Below are 21,691 nucleotides of genomic sequence, written 5' to 3'. Positions count from 1 at the left end.
TGACAGCTGCTCAGAGACAGCAAGGCTCCAGATCAGCTCTGATTTGGTTGTTTTCCTCCGGTCTGTGAAATCTTGCAGATGCCGTTAGGAGCACCGGAGGACACAGAGGCACAGTTTTTTCAGATTACCCGTCTCATGCACTACTGTTAGGATACAGTGACTGTTTTATGAAAATAACTTTTTTTAAATCATATTTGCTCCAACTTGCCTACTCCAGCTTTAAATGAGAGCATCCATTCAATCCTGATCAAATTTACCTGCCCTTGATGTAGAAGTGAAAGTTAAAGATACATTCCAATCTTTTTTATTTGTTATATTATTTATTTCTTGTCAAGAAATCAAATACATCATCTTCCTGAAAACTGTCCATTACATATTCATTTTGAACATGAACACCAGCAGTTCAATGCTCTGAAACCAGATTTAAATAGATTTATACTGACATCTAGTGGACATCTACTACAACAACACCGGCTTGATATTTAAACTTAGGATTCCTCAGTTTTTCCAGAGATTTGTAGCTTTAACATCATACAGAAATGAAACACTTATAAACACTTATAAACACTTGCACAGGTCCTTAGTTGGACATTAAAATTAAAGACACTTGTTCATCTACATTTGGCACAGCCATGTTTACAAGTATTAAATTAAACTGAGGTTTCACCTGGTGAACACCACTGTTGCTTCAAGACATGCAAAGTGAAAAAGGAACAACGGCAACAATTTGAAATTGACAAAACACATGACAGAAGAGCGTAATATATTTAGATTGGAGTATTCCAACACAGTTAACTGATAAACATACAGCCAACATACTGTATATTGTCTGCTCCCATCTGCAGTCTTCTGCTGCTGTCAAAGATCTCCACACACACAGTCCCATCAGACAACAATGTTATATCTGTCCACTGGTTTATGAGGGAAATAGGACTCATAAAGAACCTCTGCCTGACACAGCTCTACTCAGATCACTGAGGGTCAGGGTAGAAAACCTTAATATGAATGGCTGAGTTGTTGCGTGTACGCGTCATGGGCTCCCCGGCCTCATCGGGATCTTCAGGCTCCAGGTCGTCCACGAGCTCCACCGTGGAGGTGTTGGCTGCCAGCTGCAGCGCCCCCTGGCTGCTGGCCTGCAGCTGGAGGGCGATGTTGATGGCCCTGTTGATGGCCAGGCCCAGGCCGTGGACACAGATCTCCCTGTGACCCCCACCCTCCAGCAGCTTCTGACAGCGCGCCAGCTGAGCCCGGAAGTCAGTCTTCATGTTGACGTAGACGTCGTTCCGTCTCTTTGGGAGTTTCCGAGGGAGGCGCTTCCTCAAGGTGTACTCCACTGGGTCCATCTCTACAGCCGGAGAGGGGACGTCAGTGTGCGGTGGGGCTGTCTGAGGGATAGAGGACATTCCTGGGTTGCGTGGCTCTGTCATGTTTCTCAGTGGATGTATGTGCTTCAGCAGCAGCTGGGGTTAAACGAGGAAGCTGAGAAAATAAAGCTAGTGGACAGAAGTTGATGAAACGTGATTATGAAACCTTCCAGCAAACAAAGATATCCTATTTGGGCTGAGACAAAGAAAAGCGAACTACATCATATTTTGCATTTTTGCAAATTAATAGATTATCATACAGGTGAGATGCTGATTCATTTTCCATCAATCGTCCAATAGTTTCAGCTCTACATCCTAAATCCTTCAGTAATTCTTCTGAGATTACTACAGTAAAACTGCAACTGTAAGTCGATTAATCGATCAACAGAAAAAACTTGACTACTACTTTACTAACAGATTAATTTAAAATGCGAACCATTCTCTAATTCCAACTTGTCCGATGTGAAAATGTGTCTCTTTTTTATGTCATTGTAAACTGAATTTATTTGGGTTATCACTGATGGTTAGACAATAGTTGACATCACCTTGGGCTTTAGGAAATTGTGATGAATTTTCCAACATTTTATATACCAAACGATTAATGGAGAAAATAATCAGCAGATTAATTAATGAAAATAAGTGTTAGTTAAAGCCCTATCCTAAAAAGGGACACCACAAATAAATAAAACTGTACCATAGAAATACCATACTACAACACTGTTAATGGAATGGATTTATATCAGTTCAATTTGCTTTATTGGCATGACTGTCAGGTGAACAATATTGCCAAAGCGTCAATTCAATAATAAATAAAAAAAAAAAAAATAAAATAAAAAAAAAAAAACACTTTATTCTCGTGATATGACTTTATTCTCGTAAACCTATGACTTTACTCTCATAATATCATGACTTTTTCTCATAATATTATGGTTTTATTCTCATAATATTATGACTTTATTCTCATAGTATTATGACTTTATTCTCATAATATTATGGTTTTATTCTCATAATATTATGACTTTATTCTCATAATATTATGACTTTATTCTCATAGTATTATGACTTTATTCTCATAATATTATGACTTTATTCTCTAAATCTCAGATTTATTTTTTTCCTCATTGTGGCTCTAATACTCCATCATACCATAGACCTTCAACAATGATAAATGAAAACATAAACACTAAACTGTTATTCATTTCCATTTCTATACCTCCACAGAGAGCCACTGGAGAGGAGCTGAAGAGCCTCATGTGGCTCCAGAGCTGCAGGTTGCTTAGAGACCCACTGGAGGAGAACATCTCAACGTTGTTTTCTTTTGCCTAATATCCTATTTCCAAGTGTATCTTGGCGACCTCACAGATGTGTCATTAGTGGTACAATGCAGTGGGTGAGCTCAGCTAGTGAGCTAACTGTGTAATTGACGGTGAGTAGAGCATCCACATGATGAGCGCACTTACCTTCAGAAGATGATGTCAAGGAAGAAGAGGCGGCTTATCTCATCACTAATGTCCGAGGTGCATGCATTTCTGTAACAGCAGCATTCTGCTTTAACCACACTAGCTGCTTCTTCCTCTTCTTCTTCCTCTGTGTTTATTGGAGGTTGTAAAACTAGCTCACATGTACATTACCACCACCTACTGGACTGGAGTGTGGAGCAGTAGATTGGCAGGGAAAATAAAATAAATAAAATAAATAAAATAAATAAAATAAATAAAATAAATAAAATAAATAAAATAAAAATTAATAATTATTATTAATAATAAAATAATATTAATAATTAAATTATCTCCATTATTCCTGTTGCCCTTAAGTAATTAGCTAGTGTGGAGCAGTATATTGGCAGGAAAAAATAAATAAATAAAGTAAATAAATAAATAAATAAAATAAATAAAATAAATAAATAAAAACAGACAAAAACAATGAAATAAAAATTCATAATTATTAATAATAATAACAATAATAATAATAATTAAATTCTCCATTATTCCTGTCGCCCTTAAAGGGACTATTTGTAACTTTTTAAGCGTATAAATGTACTGGGTCGGGATCCCATGCATGCTCGCGTGTGGCCTGAGTCACTGCTCCTCTGCCTGCTTGCCTTCACACACACACACCGCGCTCATTCTCGTTGTCTCGCTCCACCTCTAGACGTGCATGCGTGCTCGCTCCACACTGCAGAAGAGTTAGTTTAGCTCTGAGAATATCTAGTGAATGTACAGTGGACGTTTGTGCAGAAATAACTGCTGCAGCTCCTCCAGACCAACAGAGGTTTTCCGTGTCTTGTGAAGTGACGGGGCTCCGCAGCTAGAAACGTTAGCGTCTCTGACCGGATGCCGGTGTCTCCCTGTGGGCGCAGTCGGTACACAATAACGTTTCTCTTTAACCTTTTGCCGGAAGCAGGAAAAGCCAACACTAGGATCAGCATTGATTCATGGAGAGACCTTCGTCTGGTCAGCTAACATTACTGCCAAGCAGGTGAAATATAGAGTGATATTGTGGTTTTAGCTGACGTGTGTCGCCTCACTGTTTTGAGCGATGCTCGTTCATGTCTATTTACAGCGAGCAAGCGCGAGCCCGACGCTGACTTTCGTTGACTTAACGGCCACCGGTGTCGCTGTCGACAAGCATTTCTGAAAGTTACAAATAGTCCCTTTAAGTAATTAATTAGAAGATTGTGTACTTTCTTAGATGTCTTTCCTAGCAGATTGTAATATTTCCATAATTTACTCCTGATATCAATTCCCTTCTTTCTTCATCACATTTGTTGCACTCTATAAGAACATGCTTGACAGTTTCCGGTTTATTACAGTGCGTGCATAGATCAGTTGGGTGCTTGCCTATATTCTATGGAGTGTTTGGTTTAATCCTGTATGTCCTATTTTCAGATGGGTAATGACCATTTCTTCTCTTTGGCTCCCGCTCCGTGTTCCACCAGCTCCTACATGTTTCTGAATACTGTACAGATGTCTCCCTGTGTCACTGAAGTCCCAGTATTCCTGCCAGGTTTCGTGCATGTAGTCCTTAATGATGGTTTTAACCTCTGCTTTACTTAACGGTATTTGTATGTCAATTAAGTGTCGTTTTAATGATTGTTTGGCCAACATATCTGCATTCTCATTTCCTTCCACCCCTACATGTCCAGGAGCAGCATTCTGCTTTAACCAAACTAGCTTCTTCTTCTTCTTCTTCTTCTTCTTCTTCTTCTGTGTTTATTGGAGGTTGTGAAACTAGCTCACATGTGCATGAGGGTAGAGCAGTAGATTGGCAGGAAAAAAATAAAAAAAATAAATAAAAATAAAAATAAATAAATAAATAAAATAAAATAAATATTTGTATTCCTTTATTATTATTCCTGTTGCTCTTAAATAAATAATTACAAGAGTGTGTACTTTCCTAGATGTCTTTCCTAGCAGATTCCCCAATGTAATATTCCCAGCATTTAGTCTTACTTTCCCTTCTAGCTGTTTATTCGCTGTGTGCTGAGTCACACTGCAGCAGAGGCAGCCTGTACTTTCTTTTAGCGTTCCTCTCCACATCCTGCCGACACTAATTCACTACATTGTGACATCCCTTATCAAAAGTTTTACAGGATTTTCAGAATAATTTGAGAATCAGATGTGTAAAATCCCATAAAACCCTCTGTCGTCTCTAAGAATGTATCTGTTTGTATTCTGCCAGATATGTAATAAACGGCTACTACTACAAATACAACTTCTAATAATAATAATATATTATGATAACTGACAAGCCTTGAAAAGCTACTACATAATTGACATACCTCTTTTAAACACACCCTGTCGAGGAAAAGATATGATATCTCTATCATTACCCAGACAGCAGAGTCATTATTATCAATTAACAGTATTAATCTGCCTCATAAATTCTTCACATCCTTATATAATGTCACAGACTCCAAAATGCAAAAACAGTAATCGGAGGGGAAATAATCTCATATTCATCCTACAAGAAGAGAAAAGAGACCGCACACGAAACCAATTTACTGTAGAACTAAAAATCAAATCTCAACAGAATGACACACAGATTTTAATCAAGCAAATAAGACATGACCACTTTGAATATAATAACAAATCAGGAAAATATCTTGCAAATCAACTTCAACAAAAGGAGAAAACATAAGTGGGTAAGACCCTTATGTCACCTAAAGACATTATTTATTTACATACCAGACAGCGAACCATAACTCAGTGATATATACAACTTCTTTCATCAGAATCAGAATTGTGTTTATTGCCAAGTGTAAGAGATTTACACTAAGAATTTGCTTTGGTTATGTTGGTGCAAATATACATAAATATAATATTCATAATATACATCTAGCTACCCACATTAACTGCAAGCTACCATCTGAGGTGGGTTTGATCTAGTATTATGGAGCAGTTTACTGAAACAGATACTTGGTTTCCGAGAAACCACATGCTCCAAAGTGAAAGTGGGCTCACCCAGCAGAATATAAAGGGGAGGTCTGCGCTGCAGCTCTGCATCAGCACACACAGGGACGTGTGGTGCGCACAGGAGAAGGATTGAAAATAAACTCCTGCATTGAAGGACTGAAGTTTGCCATGGACACGTCTCTTCTACTGAGGTGGGTTGCTATATGCTGCTGTTTTTGTCCTTGATTTTTCTGTAATTGATTAATATCTCAGCAAAATATTATATCCATAAAATGATATGGCTTTAAAGAATACCCTTTTAATCTTTTAAAGATACTGATTTTAAAACATATTTGACTATGATTGAAAAATTAAAACTATTAGATTGGACATTTCAAATTTATTATTTTTTAGTTTTTATTATTCATCTTTCCTTGCCTTACATTTTATTTGTTATATAGTTTATTTTATTTTTTATATATTTTTATACTGTAAAATATTTTTGCAGAATTTTTTCTAATGACAAATCTGAACATGTTTATGTAACTACTGTTTTTAAAAAAAAGAAATACTAGTTCAGCAGAGAGAGGCAGGCTGCATTTTAGACAAAAATACACTTTGTTTTACCTCTCATGTATTTTGTTGGAATTAGGACATTTTATGTTTTCACTATGTCATCCACCAAGCAAATGTATGGCTGGTGTTGTAAATGTAATGAAGACTCTCCCCAAGAAACCATTAAAGGACTTATTGATAACTTTTTTATGTCGACAAATATATATATATATAAAAAAAGAAAAGCATCTGCAGAGCCTTTAGAAAGGTGCCGAAAATAATCCCAAACTATTACAATTATGAATTAATCATTTAAAAAATTTGGCGATTCCAAAATTAATGTTTTGTTTATCTCTGTGGAAGATATCTGATGTCTGGTTCCCACTTCTAACAAGGCTTGTGAGCCAACAGCAAAACAACGTTGCTTGTTGTGAAGTGAATGCAATGAAACGGGGAGGGAGAATGCAACATCTAGTGGCTGAATGTTATCAATAGCACCTTTAAAGCTGCAGTTGGTAAATTTGAGCAAATAATCTAAGTTGTTTTTATGAAACTGTCACTATATCCTGACAGTAGTACACGAGACAGATAATCTGTGAAAAATCATGTTCCTCTGTGTCCTCCTGTGCTTCTAATGGAAAGATTTAACAGCGCCGAAGAAGAAAAAAACAGTCAGAGCTGTACTGCTGTTACTGTCAAGTTATTGTTTAAATTTGTGCAGTATCCAAACTTGAAAGAGATTGAAACATCCACTCGAAGATGATTTTTAACTGGAATCCACTCAATGACAAACAGCTTTTCCTTTTTCTCTCCTTTATTTTGTAGGTTGAGATGAAAGTTCATGGGCGTAATTAGATTAATTACTTCCCTCCCTCTGGTTTACTCCCTGAGTACTCAGTTTTGCTAGTGGACTTATTAATTTACAAATTACTTTCCGATTTATTTATTTTCTATTGTTCTATTTATATTATTTTCTTAATTTCTATTTATTAATATTTATAAACCTTAATTTCCTGCAACCTTCAGTTTGACTTGACACCTCTCACTCGATCTTCCCATGGAAACAATGGGGAGCTCGCCAGCTTTAAAGGCAAACTTGGTCTTTGTACGGTGGTCTTGAAACCTTTAAGATGTGTCGACTTGACTCTCCATCTGTTCCTCAGCAGGTAATAAGACAACCAGCCGCCTAACATCCCTGTGAAGGATGGTCGCTTGGAATTTCCTTTTCTGTCCATCAGAGGTCGGATGGTTTGTCTTTGCTTTCGAAACTTTTGTCACAGGAACATGGTAGCTTGGGAAGATCCTGACGTTGACGTCCCTCACAATGCCTTTGCTGTCTGGATTAGTGCCGACGACTCTGCCAAGGTTGAATTGACCTCTCAGCACATTTTGGTCGCTGGACAATGTCCCCAACAGTGACGTTTCTTTGTGCAGTGTGCCACTTGCTCCTTACAAACAAGTTGGGGCCAGCTAGTTGACTCCAATGCCTCCAGAACTTGGTAACCTTTGACTGCATTGCTCTGAGTCTTTTGTAGGGATAGCTGGAAAAGTCGAATGTTTTGATATCCCCACTTTGAGACGCTCGACCAAGTAGGAGCGTATTGGGTGTGATATATTGAATACAGTCCTCCCGGCTCTGTACACTGGCGTCAATTGGGCGGTCATTTGCCAGACTGGCTGCTATGTGAAGAGTTGTCTCAAACTCACTGCAGCTGAGCACAGACTCCTTTCCAAGGCTCTGAAGTGCTCTCTTTACAATATGTACAGCAGCTTCTGCAGCACCATTCCTGTGTGGAGAATCAGCCGGATGGATTTTCCACATCCACTCTGTTCCATCTTTTGCTGCCGTGTCCTCCAGGGCTGATTTGTTCAGGCCATCCAAGAATCTGTACAGCTCCTCCAAGACTGGCTTTGCTCCAATGAAGTTGGTGCCCGGATCTGACCAAATCTTTCTTGGATGCCCCCTGATTGCCGTGAACCTTTGATAGGCCATCAGGAACCCTTCAGTCGATAGGGTGTTTACCACTTCTGTGTGGATGGCTTTGCTATTATTTTCTTAATTTCTATTTATTAATATTTATAAACCTTAATTTCCTGCAACCTTCAGTTTGACTTGACAGTTACTGTAATGCCTTTTTCTCACCTCAAATGTTTTCAGAAACATATTTTAGTGTACTGTTTAGCTGTAAAATGAGAAAGTTTGCCATGTTAAAAACAATCGAGCCAGAACCAAGCACCGCCCACGGGCCGTAGCAAACTCTCATTTTACAGCTAAACAGTAGCCTACACTAAACAATGTTTTGAGGTTTAGAAGTGTAGAAATGTTTTTCAAGGTATTTTGAACTTTACAAGATATTATTATAGCTCTTGGAGAAGAAAGTCTTATAGACTTGTCTCTTATTACTTTCAGTGAGAAGCTGTTTGAATAATCTCGACCAAGTGTGGATGACTGAGACGGTGTCCGCAATGGAGGTAAACAGCCAGTTTGTATGTCTCCAACAATAATGGAAATACTAGTATCTTAATAACTAATGTTTATGGGATTATGAGTTGATTCTTCACACCTGAAAATGTATATTTTCTCTTTCGTCAAGGGAGTGGGTGATGAAGATTAATCTGAAGATCTTTACCGTGCAGCAGCAGAGAACACTCCATCGACTCCATCGTCCGACGGCAAAGGTGACTGTCAACATACAAGTGGTAAAAGTCAGCTTCATACAATCTATTGTTCAGCAGAAAAGGCACTAAATGATTTAGTCTGTAAGCAGCTTTGAATACAATCATTAATATTACCACCATTATTATTGCTGTTATTTCCACAGAGCCAAGCCCCACTGTGAAGATGACAGACCGTCGTGGCAATAGCAAGTCTGTCCACAAAAGTAAGTAAATTTTTTAAAAAAAAATGAAGCAATAGGTTCACCAAGTTATTTTTGCTGTGGCCCTGTTCTGGGTATTTTTTTTTATGCTAAATGCAGTACCTGTAAGGGTTTCTGGACCATATTTGTCATTGTTTTGTGTTGTTAATTGATTTCCAATAATAAATATATACATACATTTGCATAAAGCAGCATATATTCCCACTCCCAGGTTGATAAGAGTATTAAATACTTGAGAAATCTCCCTTTAAGGTACATTTTGAACAAATAAAAAAATGTGAGATTAATTTGCAATTAATCACGATTAATTATTTTACACGATTGACAGCCCTACTATATATACATTATCATTTGAATATTGTTATACATTAAAACATTTACTTTGGATAGGGATGCACCGATACCACTTTTTTTCAGACCGATTACAAGTACAAGTACTTAGATTTGGGTACTCGCCGATATAGAGTACCGATACGAGTACTTTTCTGTGCCAAGAGACCCTCGTTAACAGCCAGCTGGAGGGTATGAGCGACACGCGGCAGGCTGGGGAGTCCCACATACGAGGCGGTCCGCTGCGGCCGGCTCCAGGTCGGCTTGGAAAGGCTCGGGGTGAAGGTGGCTCGCAGCTGCACCTTTACAGTGCTCCCTGCCCGGACCTCGCCGCACTGTGGACAAAGGGCTCGCTGAGCCCTCTTTCCCCGCTGGGGAGGGACGGGGCCCCCTGCTCCCTTCGGCCCACGTAAAAGGCGCCAGGGGTATGCGGCGATTTCGGCAACCCACCTGAACCGTCTTGAAACACGGACCAAGGAGTCTAACGCATGAGCGAGTCAGAGAGTGCAAGCAAAACCCCGTAGCGCAATGAAAGCGAGGGCCCTTGCGCGCCGGCTCAGGTGGGATCCCGGCCCAGCGGGGTCGGGATCCTACCGAGACGAGACGAACAGGTGGTGCACCTGTTCGTCTCGTCCGCACTGTCGGGGAATTGGAGCATGGCGATCCAAATGGTGAAGAGAGGTTAACGTCACGCTGCCGTAAAGTGGTATTGGTGCCGTTGTCTCGGAGCCGTTTTGTGAGTACGAGTACATGAGCACAGTATCGGACCTGATACCCGATACTGGTATCGGTGCATCCCTAACTTTGGATGTATGTTTTATGGAAACACCTATGATTGGTTTGAAATAACAAACATCTTCATATCCATAGAGACACAACTGGAGATCTTATTGGAGGATCTGGGGTTGGAGCAGCTCTACCCAGAGAAGCTATCCCTGAGCAAAATACTTCAGCTTGACAAGAAGTCCATTAATGATGAACCTGCGAAGCGTAACTCAGATCTTCCATGGTATTTTATGAAGAAACTGATGATGGTTAATGTGACAGCTAGGAATGTGAAATGTGCATCAGCATGTGAATCAAACTGTGATGCTGCATCAGAAAAGACGGAGTTAGATTTTGATGATCTGTTTGACAGTTTGCATTCAGGTGACATGCTAAACCCCCTTGACATAATCACTGCTCTCTTTCTGTGTTCTGATGGTTTTGTACAGCAGGAAATGGCCCTCAAAATGTCTATGTGTCAGTTTTCTGTGCCTCTGTTGCTTCCCAATTGTGACACAAAGCAGTGCACACTCATGCTTTGGGCCATGAGAGACATTGTTAAAAAGTACAGACCTCAGTCACTTTCAGAATCCAAGGGCTTTATTGAGGACAGAATTGTTCTCTCTAAACTTCCAATGATATCTTTTGTGAGACTGGGTCAGTGCTCCCTGTCCAAGTCAGAGATCCTCAATAAGCTTCTGAGCAATTCTCAGCAGTACCACGACACCTTTGTTCATCATAATATGGAGTGTGGTGACAGTCCAAGGAGAATATCCGATGGATTGGCTGAAATAACTTGGTACCTTCCTTGTGGGAACAAAAACATGGATGTCTTCAGTGAGCCAGTAGCTGTAGCTAACCTTCGTGGGGACGTTGCTTCATTTGAAACACAATTTTCTTTTTTGTGTCAGACATCTGCAGCAGTTTTTGTGTTCTTTGACACTTTGGATTCTGATAGCAAGCTACTTACCAACCAACAACACAAGGCACAGATCTTCTTGGTGGGTAACCATCAAAGCAAAGGCTTCAGTACAGATGCTCTAAAAAAGGTAGCGACCAAGTTGGGCTTGACTAAGAGCAACGTCCTTTTGAAGGGTAAGCACATGAATGATTCAGACTTTGTGAAGGATTTGCGGAAAAAAGTCAGCAATGTACTTGAGAACTCAAAGATGAAGATGGGAGTTGAGCAGATGGCTGACATTGCCCATGAACTTGGCATCTGGGTGGATGAAGACTCTTCAGACTGCCAGACTGCCAAGAAAAATGCAGATGCCATCACTGCTGAAATTCAAGACATCCTTAAATACAAAGAAGCTCAGCTACCCTTGCAAGGCCAAATATGGAAGGAACTGGCTCGCTTAGAGAAAGAAGAAGTTCGGCTTAAAAAGGTTGGGTCTAAAAAAATAGAAGACTACAAAAGTGATCTTCAGTTACAGAAAACAAAACTTCGAGAGAAACAGAACTCCTATGAAATGTCAAATGCAATGTCATGTTTCATCAATGCAATATCAAGCCGAGGGATAGAGAGGTGCTATTTCCTGAAATGGATGCGAATGAACCTCGATAACGTGTCTCGGGACAAACTGTCTGACCTCAGGGAGCAGTACAAAAAGAAATGCAAAAACTCTGAGAACAAAGAGGAAATCAAAGACATTGACAGACAACTTTCCAACAGCTCACTGGGGACTGAACACTTCTTCCGTGAAATGGGTCAGATCTATGAAGCTTCACTTTCCCTCCCAGAAACACACCCATCACGTCAACAATTACAGCATCTGCCCAAACTATGTGCAGAATTGTTACGTGATGGATTTCCCCTTGAGCTTGTAGATGGAGATGCATCCAACATACCTCTCAGATGGGTGAGTGACGTTCTCTCTCAGCTCAACGACTTGGTGTCTCCTAAGAGCAAGATACTGGTAGCCACAGTACTTGGAGTGCAGAGCACAGGAAAGTCCACTCTCCTCAACACCATGTTTGGAGTGCAGTTTGCTGTCAGCAGTGGTCGATGCACTCGAGGTGCCTTTATGTTGCTCATCAGAGTAGATGAAGATTTCAAAAAAGAAATCAACTGTGACTTCATGGTGATCATTGACACCGAGGGCTTAAAGTCACCAGAGCTTGCACAACTGGACAATAGCTATGAGCACGACAATGAGCTTGCAACACTTGTTGTGGGGCTAAGTGATATCACCATCATCAATATTGCAATGGAGAATGCAACAGAAATGAAAGACATCCTACAAATAGTTGTGCATGCTTTCCTCAGGATGACAGAGGTGGGCAAAAAGCCCAAATGTCAGTTTGTTCACCAGAATGTGTCAGATGTTTCAGCCCATGAGAAGAACTTACGAGACAGGAAACTGCTCTTGCAACAGTTAAACGAGATGACCCAGGCAGCAGCCAAAATGGAAAAGAAAGAGGAGAATATGAGCTTCACTGATGTGATGGAGTACAATCCAGACACCGGGAACTGGTACATTCCTGGACTCTGGAATGGAAACCCACCAATGGCACCAGTCAATGCAGGGTACAGCGAAGCTGTATATGAGCTCAAGAAGAACATAATCCAAATTTTGGGAAGATGTGAGTCATCTGCTAATAATATCTTGGAGTTCACAGAGTGGATGAAAAGCCTGTGGAACGCAGTCAAGCATGAAAACTTCATCTTCAGCTTCAGAAACAGCCTGGAGGCTGATGCATACATGAAGCTGTGCACAGAATTCAACAAATGGGAATGGGCATTCAAAAAAGAAATGTACTCGTGGGTTACAAATGCTGAAACCAGAATTTCCAACTTTGGTACAGTTGCTGTGAAATCTGAGATATCTGACATGTCAGAATTTCTCACAAAGTTGAAAAGTGACACGTGCACAGTGCTGTCTAAATGGGAGACAACGCTTGTTGAGAATCTGGAACAGTACTTCAAGCAAACAGAGGGTCATGTCTATCTAGTTGTAGGACACAGAGGGAGCTTTGCAAACAGTGCAAAGAAACTTCGACGAGAAATGGAGAACTCCGTGTTTAATCAGCTCACAGCAGCAGCTGACATCAGACAGGGAATGACAAAAGTTGATAAAATCAAGGAGAACCACACAAAAGAATTAGAGGACAGAGTATGTACATTGATTGATCAATGTCGGGAGAAAAAAGTCCAAATGAAAGAAAAAGAGCTGGACGATGAATTTGACACGATGTGGAATGAAACAGAGAAGGAGTTATCCTTTTCAGAAATGGAGGTCAAGGACATTTGCAGCAATGTGTCTCACCACCTGAGAACAAATGTATCGCACAAGGGAAGCCATGCATGCGAACTGCTACATCAGAACAAGCTGCAAGATTGTGGACTGGAGCCTTTCAAATACACACCTGAAGGATTTATAAGGCGAGCTATAGACAAAGTGGACGAGTGGTGTGGAAAGTGGTTAAGGTGGCTATGTCACACAAAGGCTGTACAACAATTTGCAGACAGCATCATAGCGAGTTGCGAACAGCATGTGAGTGAAAAAATAGGAAGAAAAAGCAATTACCACGAAACTTACATCCAGGAGATTTTAAAGATGATTGATGAGAGGCTGGAAAACAACCAGGATGTTAAGACGGACACTGAGTTTGAAGTTTCTCTGAAACAGCACATCTGTGGAATTGCAGCCAGACAGTTTCAGAAAATGCATCAAGATTTCGTACATGCGAATGATCCCTACAGGTGTCTGAAGCAAAACAAGGAAAAGTTCCGTGCTGATTTTAAAGATGTGTTCCATGAACGAGACCAGTGCCAGAAGAAGGCAGAAGAATTCACAAACCAGTGCTTGAGGCCTGCAGTCGAAGACTTTGTCAACCGTTCCTTGGGTCCTGACATCATTGGTGAAATGCTGACAAGCCAACAGTTCAGCACACGGATGTTCTTCCAGTATTCAGTTTTACTGGATTTGCTCTCAAAGCGTGACTTCAAAAGCTATGAAAGCTATATCTGCTCATATGAGGAGTATGTAAAGAAATGGATAATCAACCAAATAGTGGAACGCTTCTCGAATGTGTCTACGACGTTTGAGTTTGAGGATCGCCACGTTCTGTCAAGTATCAACAGCATAAATGCTGCTATCAACAAAGCTAAAACAGAAAAGAGTGGCAACTTGAAGACATTCGTTAAAGATGTCTGTCAGGAACTTGGTGATAAACTGGTCATTTCCCAAGATGCTCTTGGTGCTTTCATGATCCTGAACAATGCCGACCAGGAACAGTTTGCTCATTGGCTCACTGATTGTGTGAAGGACATGGCAGAAGCTCTGAGAGAGAAGTTAAAAACAACAAGCATACAAATGAAACTAAAAAATCTTCACGTGAAGCCTCAGAACGAGCTTTTCACCAAACTGTTTGGATGTGGTAGACAGTGTCCATTCTGCGCAGCGCCTTGTGAGGCAGGAGGAAAAGCCCACACTCAGCACTGGACTTCACTACATCGGCCAAAAGGTCTGGGTAGATTCAGGTGGGATGGGACAGAAAAACTTTCCACTGACGTATGCTCTTCCTCTGTGATCAGTAATACTAGTTTCCGCTGCAGTGCCACAAATGGTGAATGGCACCCTTACAAGGGTTATGCAGAAATTTTCCCAGACTGGAGAATCGCTTCAGATGCAAGCCTTCAGGCATCAGACTACTGGAAATATGTAATGGCAAAATTCAACGAGAAGTTTGCCGAAGCATATAATGCAAAGCCTGCTGATATTCCTTTTACTTGGAAACTGATCACACGTAAGCAAGCAGAGGAAAGCATCAAAGAGTCATTCAGCATCAAGTGAGAGACCACATGCTTTGTGGTTACAGAAGCGTACGTTATCCTCACAGGCATTCATTATCCTCACATGGATGTTTTGATCTCACTTGTATTATATGATATAGTGGAGAATCACAAATAGTAAGATTCTGTATATAAGATGACAAGGTTGAAGATATTGTGAGTACACCTCGCAACATGGAGACACAAGAGAAAATCACTCTCTGAATCACTTTGAATCAATGTACATGTCAGGGATAGAGTAATTATGATATGCGATTGTTTACTCGAAAGTTAGAATCTATTTGTTTTTGTTTCTGATGCAAAACATTTACATTTTCAATCTATTAAGAGATCATTTAATCCAAATGTCAACATATAGGTGTAAGTTTTCTTGTTTATTTAATTGAGTATGTTATTTTCTATATTCAAAGTTTGTAATGTCTTTATTGTAATCTCAATTAAGCATGTGATTTATTTTTTTAATCATCAGTCTATACTGTATGTGGTATGGTCAACATGTATACATGACAGAAAGTTTGTTTTGAAAGTATGATATGTAATTTTTTTTTTTTTTTACTTTCTGGTAAAGTATCTGAGGCAAAATATTTACTTTTTCCCCTTTTTTAAGACACTGCTCAGTCTTTATGTGGTATTGTCATAACAGAACAGGATGTTTTTCTTGTGTCAATGTTACTCGAAATTTAGAATCTATTTGTTTTTGTTTCTGTGAATATATAAAAATGGCTGATGCCAAATACTTACATTTTCAAAAGATCATTCAGTCTAAATGTCAACATGTAGTTGCCACATATTTACATTTTTAAGTTCATGTGATCTTTAACTGCAAATTTTAAATGTTTTTTTTTTTCTGTTAATCAAACAAAAGATCATTCAGTCTACATGTGGTTTTGTCAACATGTATGTATAACAGAAAGTTTGTTTTAATCAAGTTAAGTGTGATATGTGATTTTTTTTTTACTTTCTTGTAAAGTATCTGATGCAAAATATTTACTTTATTTACCTTTCTTTAAAACACCGCTCAGTCTTTATGTGGTATTGTCAGAACAGAACAGTTCATGTGAGTTGAACGAAAGATCGTTCAGTATACATGTACTGTATGTATGACAGAAAGGTTGTTTTAATCAAGTTGATATGTGACCTTTTTTTTAACTCAGAATTTGGAATATCTTTGTTTTTGTTTCTGTAAAGTATCTGATTCCACATATTTATATTTAGAAAGAAATCAAAAATATCAATAATCATATATATTGTTATGTGTACCTACTCACTTCTGTCAACTGATTCAATAAAGAGACAAAATCGTCAGACTGGCTATGAATGTCTTTAATGTTTCCCAGATCAGAATCACAGCATACAGTGTATAATAACTTCTAAAGTAAACAGAAATATCATCACCTCATTTATTTATATAGTTTTACTATACTTTTTTTTTAATAATCATCTTTTTTAAATTCCATTATTTAACATTTTTCTTCATCTCAAGTCTTGGGTTTCTGAATTCAACAAAGAATGTAAAAACAAGACAACAGGTGCAACTTCGCAATGGAGACCAAGCTGGAGATTTAAAGCCAGTGAGGGCGTTATGTGTCATTGTCTTTGCCATTGTGGGGTGTTAACCATGTGCTTACACACACCACTGACCTGACACAGGATCTCCGTGTTTTTAAATTGTGTTGTGCGAGTGCAAGATGTTTTTAAGGATGTTTGTACATGTTTTCTTTCCTGTTATTTGTTTGTTGTTTTGTCCCATCACTGTATCATTTGCTATTTAAATATAAAATATTATTCTTGGATAAAGAAAGGATAGATGGAAACACAACAAGGGGAAGTCTGTCCATTTCATTCATTTGCTTTGTCTTGAGGGTCAGCGGAGTTAACGAGCAAGCTTCTGTAGTTCAGAGGCTGAGAACAAGCTGCTATTGGTCTTAAAGCGGCAGTAGGCAGAAGAGTTTTGGCATCATTGGGCAAAAATTCCATTATAACCTTTCAGCATATTGTAATGAGAGAAAACTAGACTTCTGCACCTCCTCATGGCTCTGTTTTCAGGCTTTAAAAACATCTAGCCCGTGACGGGAGACTTTGGCCAATCACAGGTCATTTAAGAGAGAGAGCGTTCCTATTGGCTGTTCATTCAACGGAGGCAGCTGTCAATCACTCGCAAACTCCGATCAAACGGTCAAACTAAGCCGCGCTGATCAAATATGAATTAATATTCTGTTACTGTAATGCCTATTTCTCGCCTCAAATGTTTTCAGAAACACTATTTGCTCCAGCTGGTGGGCGGTGCTTGGTATTTCCTCAACTGATCTCAACATGGCTGCCGGGTCACACACTTTCTCATTTTACAGCTAAATAGTACACTACAAGATATTTCTGAAAACATTTGAGGCGAGAAATAGGCATTCCAGTAACAGAATATTGATTCATATTTGATCAGCGCTGCATAGGTTGACCGTTTGATCAGAGTTCGCAAGTGATTGACAGCTGCTCAGAGACGGCAAGGCTCCAGCTCGGCTCTGATTGGTTGTTTTCTTCCGGTCTGTGAAATCTTGCAGATGCCGTTAGGAGCACCAGAGGACACAGAGGCACATTTTTTTCAGATTAACTGTCTCATGCACTACTGTCAGGATATAGTGACTGTTTTATAAAAATAACTTTTTTTAAATCATATTTGCTCCAACTTGCCTACTCCAGCTTTAAATGAGAGCATCCATTCAATCCTGATCAAATTTACCTGCCCTTGATGTAGAGGTGAAAGTTAAAGATACATTCCAGTCATTTTTATTTGTTATATTATTTATTTCTTGTCAAGAAATCAAATACATCATCTTCCTGAAAACTGTTCATTACATATTCATTTTGAACATGAACACCAGCAGTTCAATGCTCTGAAACCACATTTAAATAGATCTATACTGACATCTAGTGGACATTTACTACAACAACACCGGCTTGAAATTTAAAATGAGGATTCCTCAGTTTTTCTAGATATTTGTAGCTTTAACATCATACAGAAATGAAACACTTATAAACACTTACACAGATCGTAAGTTGGACCTTAAAATTAAAGACACTTGTTCATCTCCATTTGGCACAGCCATGTTTACAAGTATTAAATTAAACTGAGGTTTCACCTGGTGAACACCACTGTTGCTTCAAGACATGCAAAGTGAAAAAGGAACAACGGCAACTATTTGCAATTGACAAAACACATGACAGAAGAGCGTAATATATTTAGATTGGAGTATTCCAACACAGTTAACTGATAAACATACAGCCAACATACTGTATATTGTCTGCTCCCATCTGCTGCTGTCAAAGATCTCCACACACACAGTCCCATCAGACAACAATGTTACATCTGTCCACTGGTTTATGAGGGAAATAGGACTCATAAAGAACCTCTGCCTGACACAGCTCTACTCAGATCACTGAGGGTCAGGGTAGAAAACCTTAATATGAATGGCTGAGTTGTTGCGTGTACGCGTCATGGGCTCCCCGGCCTCATCGGGATCTTCAGGCTCCAGGTCGTCCACGAGCTCCACCGTGGAGGTGTTGGCTGCCAGCTGCAGCGCCCCCTGGCTGCTGGCCTGCAGCTGGAGGGCGATGTTGATGGCCCTGTTGATGGCCAGGCCCAGGCCGTGGACACAGATCTCCCTGTGACCCCCACCCTCCAGCAGCTTCTGACAGCGCGCCAGCTGAGCCCGGAAGTCAGTCTTCATGTTGACGTAGACGTCGTTCCGTCTCTTTGGGAGTTTCCGAGGGAGGCGCTTCCTCAAGGTGTACTCCACTGGGTCCATCTCTACAGCCGGAGAGGTGACGTCAGTGTGCGGTGGGGCTGTCTGCGGGATAGAGGACATTCCTGGGTTGCGTGGCTCTGTCATGCTTCTCAGTGGATGTATGTGCTTCGGCAGCAGCTGGGGTTAAACGAGGAAGCTGAGAAAATAAAGCTAGTGGACAGAAGTTGATGAAACGTGATTATGAAACCTTCCAGCAAACAAAGATATCCTATTTGGGCTGAGACAAAGAAAAGCAAACTACATCATATTTTGCATTTTTGCAAATTAATAGATTATCATACAGGTGAGATGCTGATTCATTTTCCATCAATTGTCCAATAGTTTCAGCTCTACATCCTAAATCCTTCAGTAATTCTTCTGAGATTACTACAGTAAAACTGCAACTGTAAGTCGATTAATCGATCAACAGAAAAAACTTGACTACTACTTTACTAACAGATTAATTTAAAATGCAAACCATTCTCTAATTCCAACTTGTCCGATGTGAAAATGTGTCTCTTTTTTATGTCATTGTAAACTGAATTTATTTGGGTTATCACTGATGGTTAGACAATAGTTGACATCACCTTGGGCTTTAGGAAATTGTGATGAATTTTCCAACATTTTATATACCAAACGATTAATGGAGAAAATAATCAGCAGATTAATTAATGAAAATAAGCGTTAGTTAAAGCCCTATCCTAAAAAGGGACACCACAATAAATAAAACTGTACCATAGAAATACCATACTACAACACTGTTAATGGAATGGATTTATATCAGTTCAATTTGCTTTATTGGCATGACTGTCAGGTGAACAATATTGCCAAAGCGTCAATTCAATAATAAATAAAAAAAAATAAAATAAAATAAAAAAAAAAACACTTTATTCTCGTGATATGACTTTATTCTCGTAAACCTATGACTTTACTCTCATAATATCATGACTTTTTCTCATAGTATTATGACTTTATTCTCATAGTATTATGACTTTTTCTCATAATATTATGGTTTTATTCTCATAATATTATGACTTTATTCTCATAATATTATGACTTTATTCTCTAAATCTCAGATTTATTTTTTTCCTCATTGTGGCTCTAATACTCCATCATACCATAGACCTTCAACAATGATAAATAAAAACATAAACACTAAACTGTTATTCATTTCCATTTCTATACCTCCACAGAGAGCCACTGGAGAGGAGCTGAAGAGCCTCATGTGGCTCCAGAGCTGCAGGTTGCTTAGAGACCCACTGGAGGAGAACATCTCAACGTTGTTTTCTTTTGCCTAATATCCTATTTCCAAGTGTATCTTGGCGACCTCACAGATGTGTCATTAGTGGTACAATGCAGTGGGTGAGCTCAGCTAGTGAGCTAACTGTGTAATTGACGGTGAGTAGAGCATCCACATGATGAGCACACTTACCTTCAGAAGATGATGTCAAGGAAGAAGAGGCGGCTTATCTCATCACTAATGTCCGAGGTGCATGCATTTCTGTAACAGCAGCATTCTGCTTTAACCACACTAGCTGCTTCTTCCTCTTCTTCTTCCTCTGTGTTTATTGGAGGTTGTCAAACTAGCTCACATGTGCAGTACCACCACCTTCTGGACTGGAGGGTGGAGCAGTAGATTGGCAGGGAAAATAAAATAAATAAAATGAATAAAATAAATAAAATAAATAAAATAAATAAAATAAATAAAATAAAAAATAAAATGAAAAATAATAATTATTAATAATAATACAAATAATATTAATAATTAAATTCTCTCCATTATTCCTACTGCCCTTAAGTAATTAGCTAGTGTGGAGTAATATATTGGCAGGAATAAATAAAATAAATAAAAAAATAAAAAAAATAAAATATAAAATAATAATTAATAATAATAACAATAATAATAATAATTAAATTCTCTCCATTATTCCTGTTGCCCTTAAGTAATTAGCTAGTGTGGAGCAGTAGATTGGCAGGAAAAAAATAAATAAAATAAAATAAATAAATAAATAAATAAATAAATAAATAAAATAAAATAAAAAAAACAAAAAACAAACAAAAACAATAAAATAAAAATGAATAACTATTAATAATAATAATAATAATAACAACAATAATAATAATTAAATTCTGTCCATTATTCCTGTCGCCCTTAAAGGGACTGTTTGTAACTTTTTAAGCGTATAAATGTACCGGGTCGGGATCCCATGCGTGCTCGCGTGTGGCCGGAGTCACTGCTCCTCTGCCTACAGGAGAGTTAGTTTAGCTCTGAGAATATCTAGTGAATGTACAGTGGACGTTTATGCAGAAATAAATGCTGCAGCTCCTCCAGACCAACAGAGGTGTTCCTTGTCTTGTGAAGTGACGGGGCTCCGCAGCTAGAAACGTTACCGTCTCTGACCGGGTGCCGGTGTCTCCCTGCGGGCACAGTCGGGACACGATAACGTTTCTCTTTCACCTTTTGCCGGAAGCAGGAAAAGCCAACACTAGGATCAGCAGTGATTCATGGAGAGACCTTCGTCTGGTCAGCTAACATTACTGCCAAGCAGGTGAAATATAGAGTGATATTGTGGTTTTAGCTGACGTGTGTCGCCTCACTGTTTTGAGCGATGCTCGTTCATGTCTATGTAGAGCGAGCAAGCGCGAGCTCGACGCTGACTTTTGTTGACTTAACGGCCACCGGTGTCGCTGTTAACAAGCATTTCTGAAAGTTACAAACAGTCCCTTTAAGTAATTAATTAGAAGATTGTTTCTTTCTTAAATGTCTTTCCTAGCAGATTGTAATATTTCCATCATCTACTCCTGATGTCAATTCCCTTCTTTCTTC

At 39.2% G+C, this 21,691-nt stretch overlaps 4 protein-coding genes and 1 long non-coding RNA gene across 12 annotated transcripts in view; 1 reads left to right on the top strand and 4 right to left on the bottom strand.

The window, feature by feature from the left end:
• LOC119481427 (up-regulator of cell proliferation-like) overlaps window positions 1-16,359 on the top strand; it is a 29,767-nt gene extending 13,408 nt beyond the window's left edge. The window contains exons 1-5 of one of the 5 annotated variants that reach the window (XM_037758311.1): window positions 5,899-5,970; window positions 8,724-8,785; window positions 8,908-9,013; window positions 9,136-9,195; window positions 10,393-16,359. In XM_037758311.1, coding sequence (XP_037614239.1) covers window positions 9,156-9,195; window positions 10,393-15,086 — 4,734 coding nt within the window. In that variant the 5' untranslated portion in view covers window positions 5,899-5,970; window positions 8,724-8,785; window positions 8,908-9,013; window positions 9,136-9,155 and the 3' untranslated portion in view covers window positions 15,087-16,359. Of the gene's footprint in view, window positions 1-5,898; window positions 5,971-8,723; window positions 8,801-8,907; window positions 9,014-9,135; window positions 9,196-10,392 lie in introns of those variants that run through there. The other 4 variants (XM_037758314.1, XM_037758312.1, XM_037758313.1 and 1 more) reach the window with 4 other exon arrangements.
• On the bottom strand, window positions 152-15,381 carry LOC119481440. The gene is made up of 3 exons (XR_005205187.1): window positions 15,295-15,381; window positions 12,135-12,138; window positions 152-197 (listed from the first exon to the last, which is right to left on the bottom strand). It is a non-coding gene; the product is annotated as an uncharacterized LOC119481440 (long non-coding RNA).
• On the bottom strand, window positions 301-2,961 carry LOC119481438 (ribonuclease P protein subunit p20-like). The gene is made up of 2 exons (XM_037758332.1): window positions 2,825-2,961; window positions 301-1,479 (listed from the first exon to the last, which is right to left on the bottom strand). Exon 2 carries the CDS (start codon window positions 1,425-1,427, stop codon window positions 972-974), a length of 456 nt encoding a protein of 151 aa, XP_037614260.1. The 5' UTR covers window positions 1,428-1,479; window positions 2,825-2,961; the 3' UTR covers window positions 301-971.
• A 28-nt stretch (window positions 16,360-16,387) lies between the features above and the next one.
• Window positions 16,388-21,691, bottom strand: part of nlgn2a (neuroligin 2a) — a 229,545-nt gene continuing 224,241 nt past the window's right edge. For all 4 annotated transcript variants that reach the window (XM_037758315.1, XM_037758317.1, XM_037758319.1 and 1 more), the window contains one exon: window positions 16,388-16,726. The gene's annotated coding sequence lies outside the window, so the exon portion shown is untranslated. The remainder of the gene's footprint in view (window positions 16,727-21,691) is intronic.
• LOC119481437 (ribonuclease P protein subunit p20-like) lies at window positions 17,861-20,404 on the bottom strand. The gene is made up of 2 exons (XM_037758331.1): window positions 20,297-20,404; window positions 17,861-19,021 (listed from the first exon to the last, which is right to left on the bottom strand). The coding sequence occupies exon 2, from the start codon at window positions 18,967-18,969 to the stop codon at window positions 18,514-18,516; it is 456 nt and encodes a 151-aa protein (XP_037614259.1). The 5' UTR covers window positions 18,970-19,021; window positions 20,297-20,404; the 3' UTR covers window positions 17,861-18,513.

This window comes from Sebastes umbrosus, chromosome 22, assembly GCF_015220745.1.
Source record: "Sebastes umbrosus isolate fSebUmb1 chromosome 22, fSebUmb1.pri, whole genome shotgun sequence".
NCBI classification, from domain to species: Eukaryota; Metazoa; Chordata; class Actinopteri; order Perciformes; family Sebastidae; genus Sebastes; species Sebastes umbrosus.
Note: the sequence above shows the minus strand (reverse complement) of the source record. Positions and strands in the feature narration are given on the sequence as shown.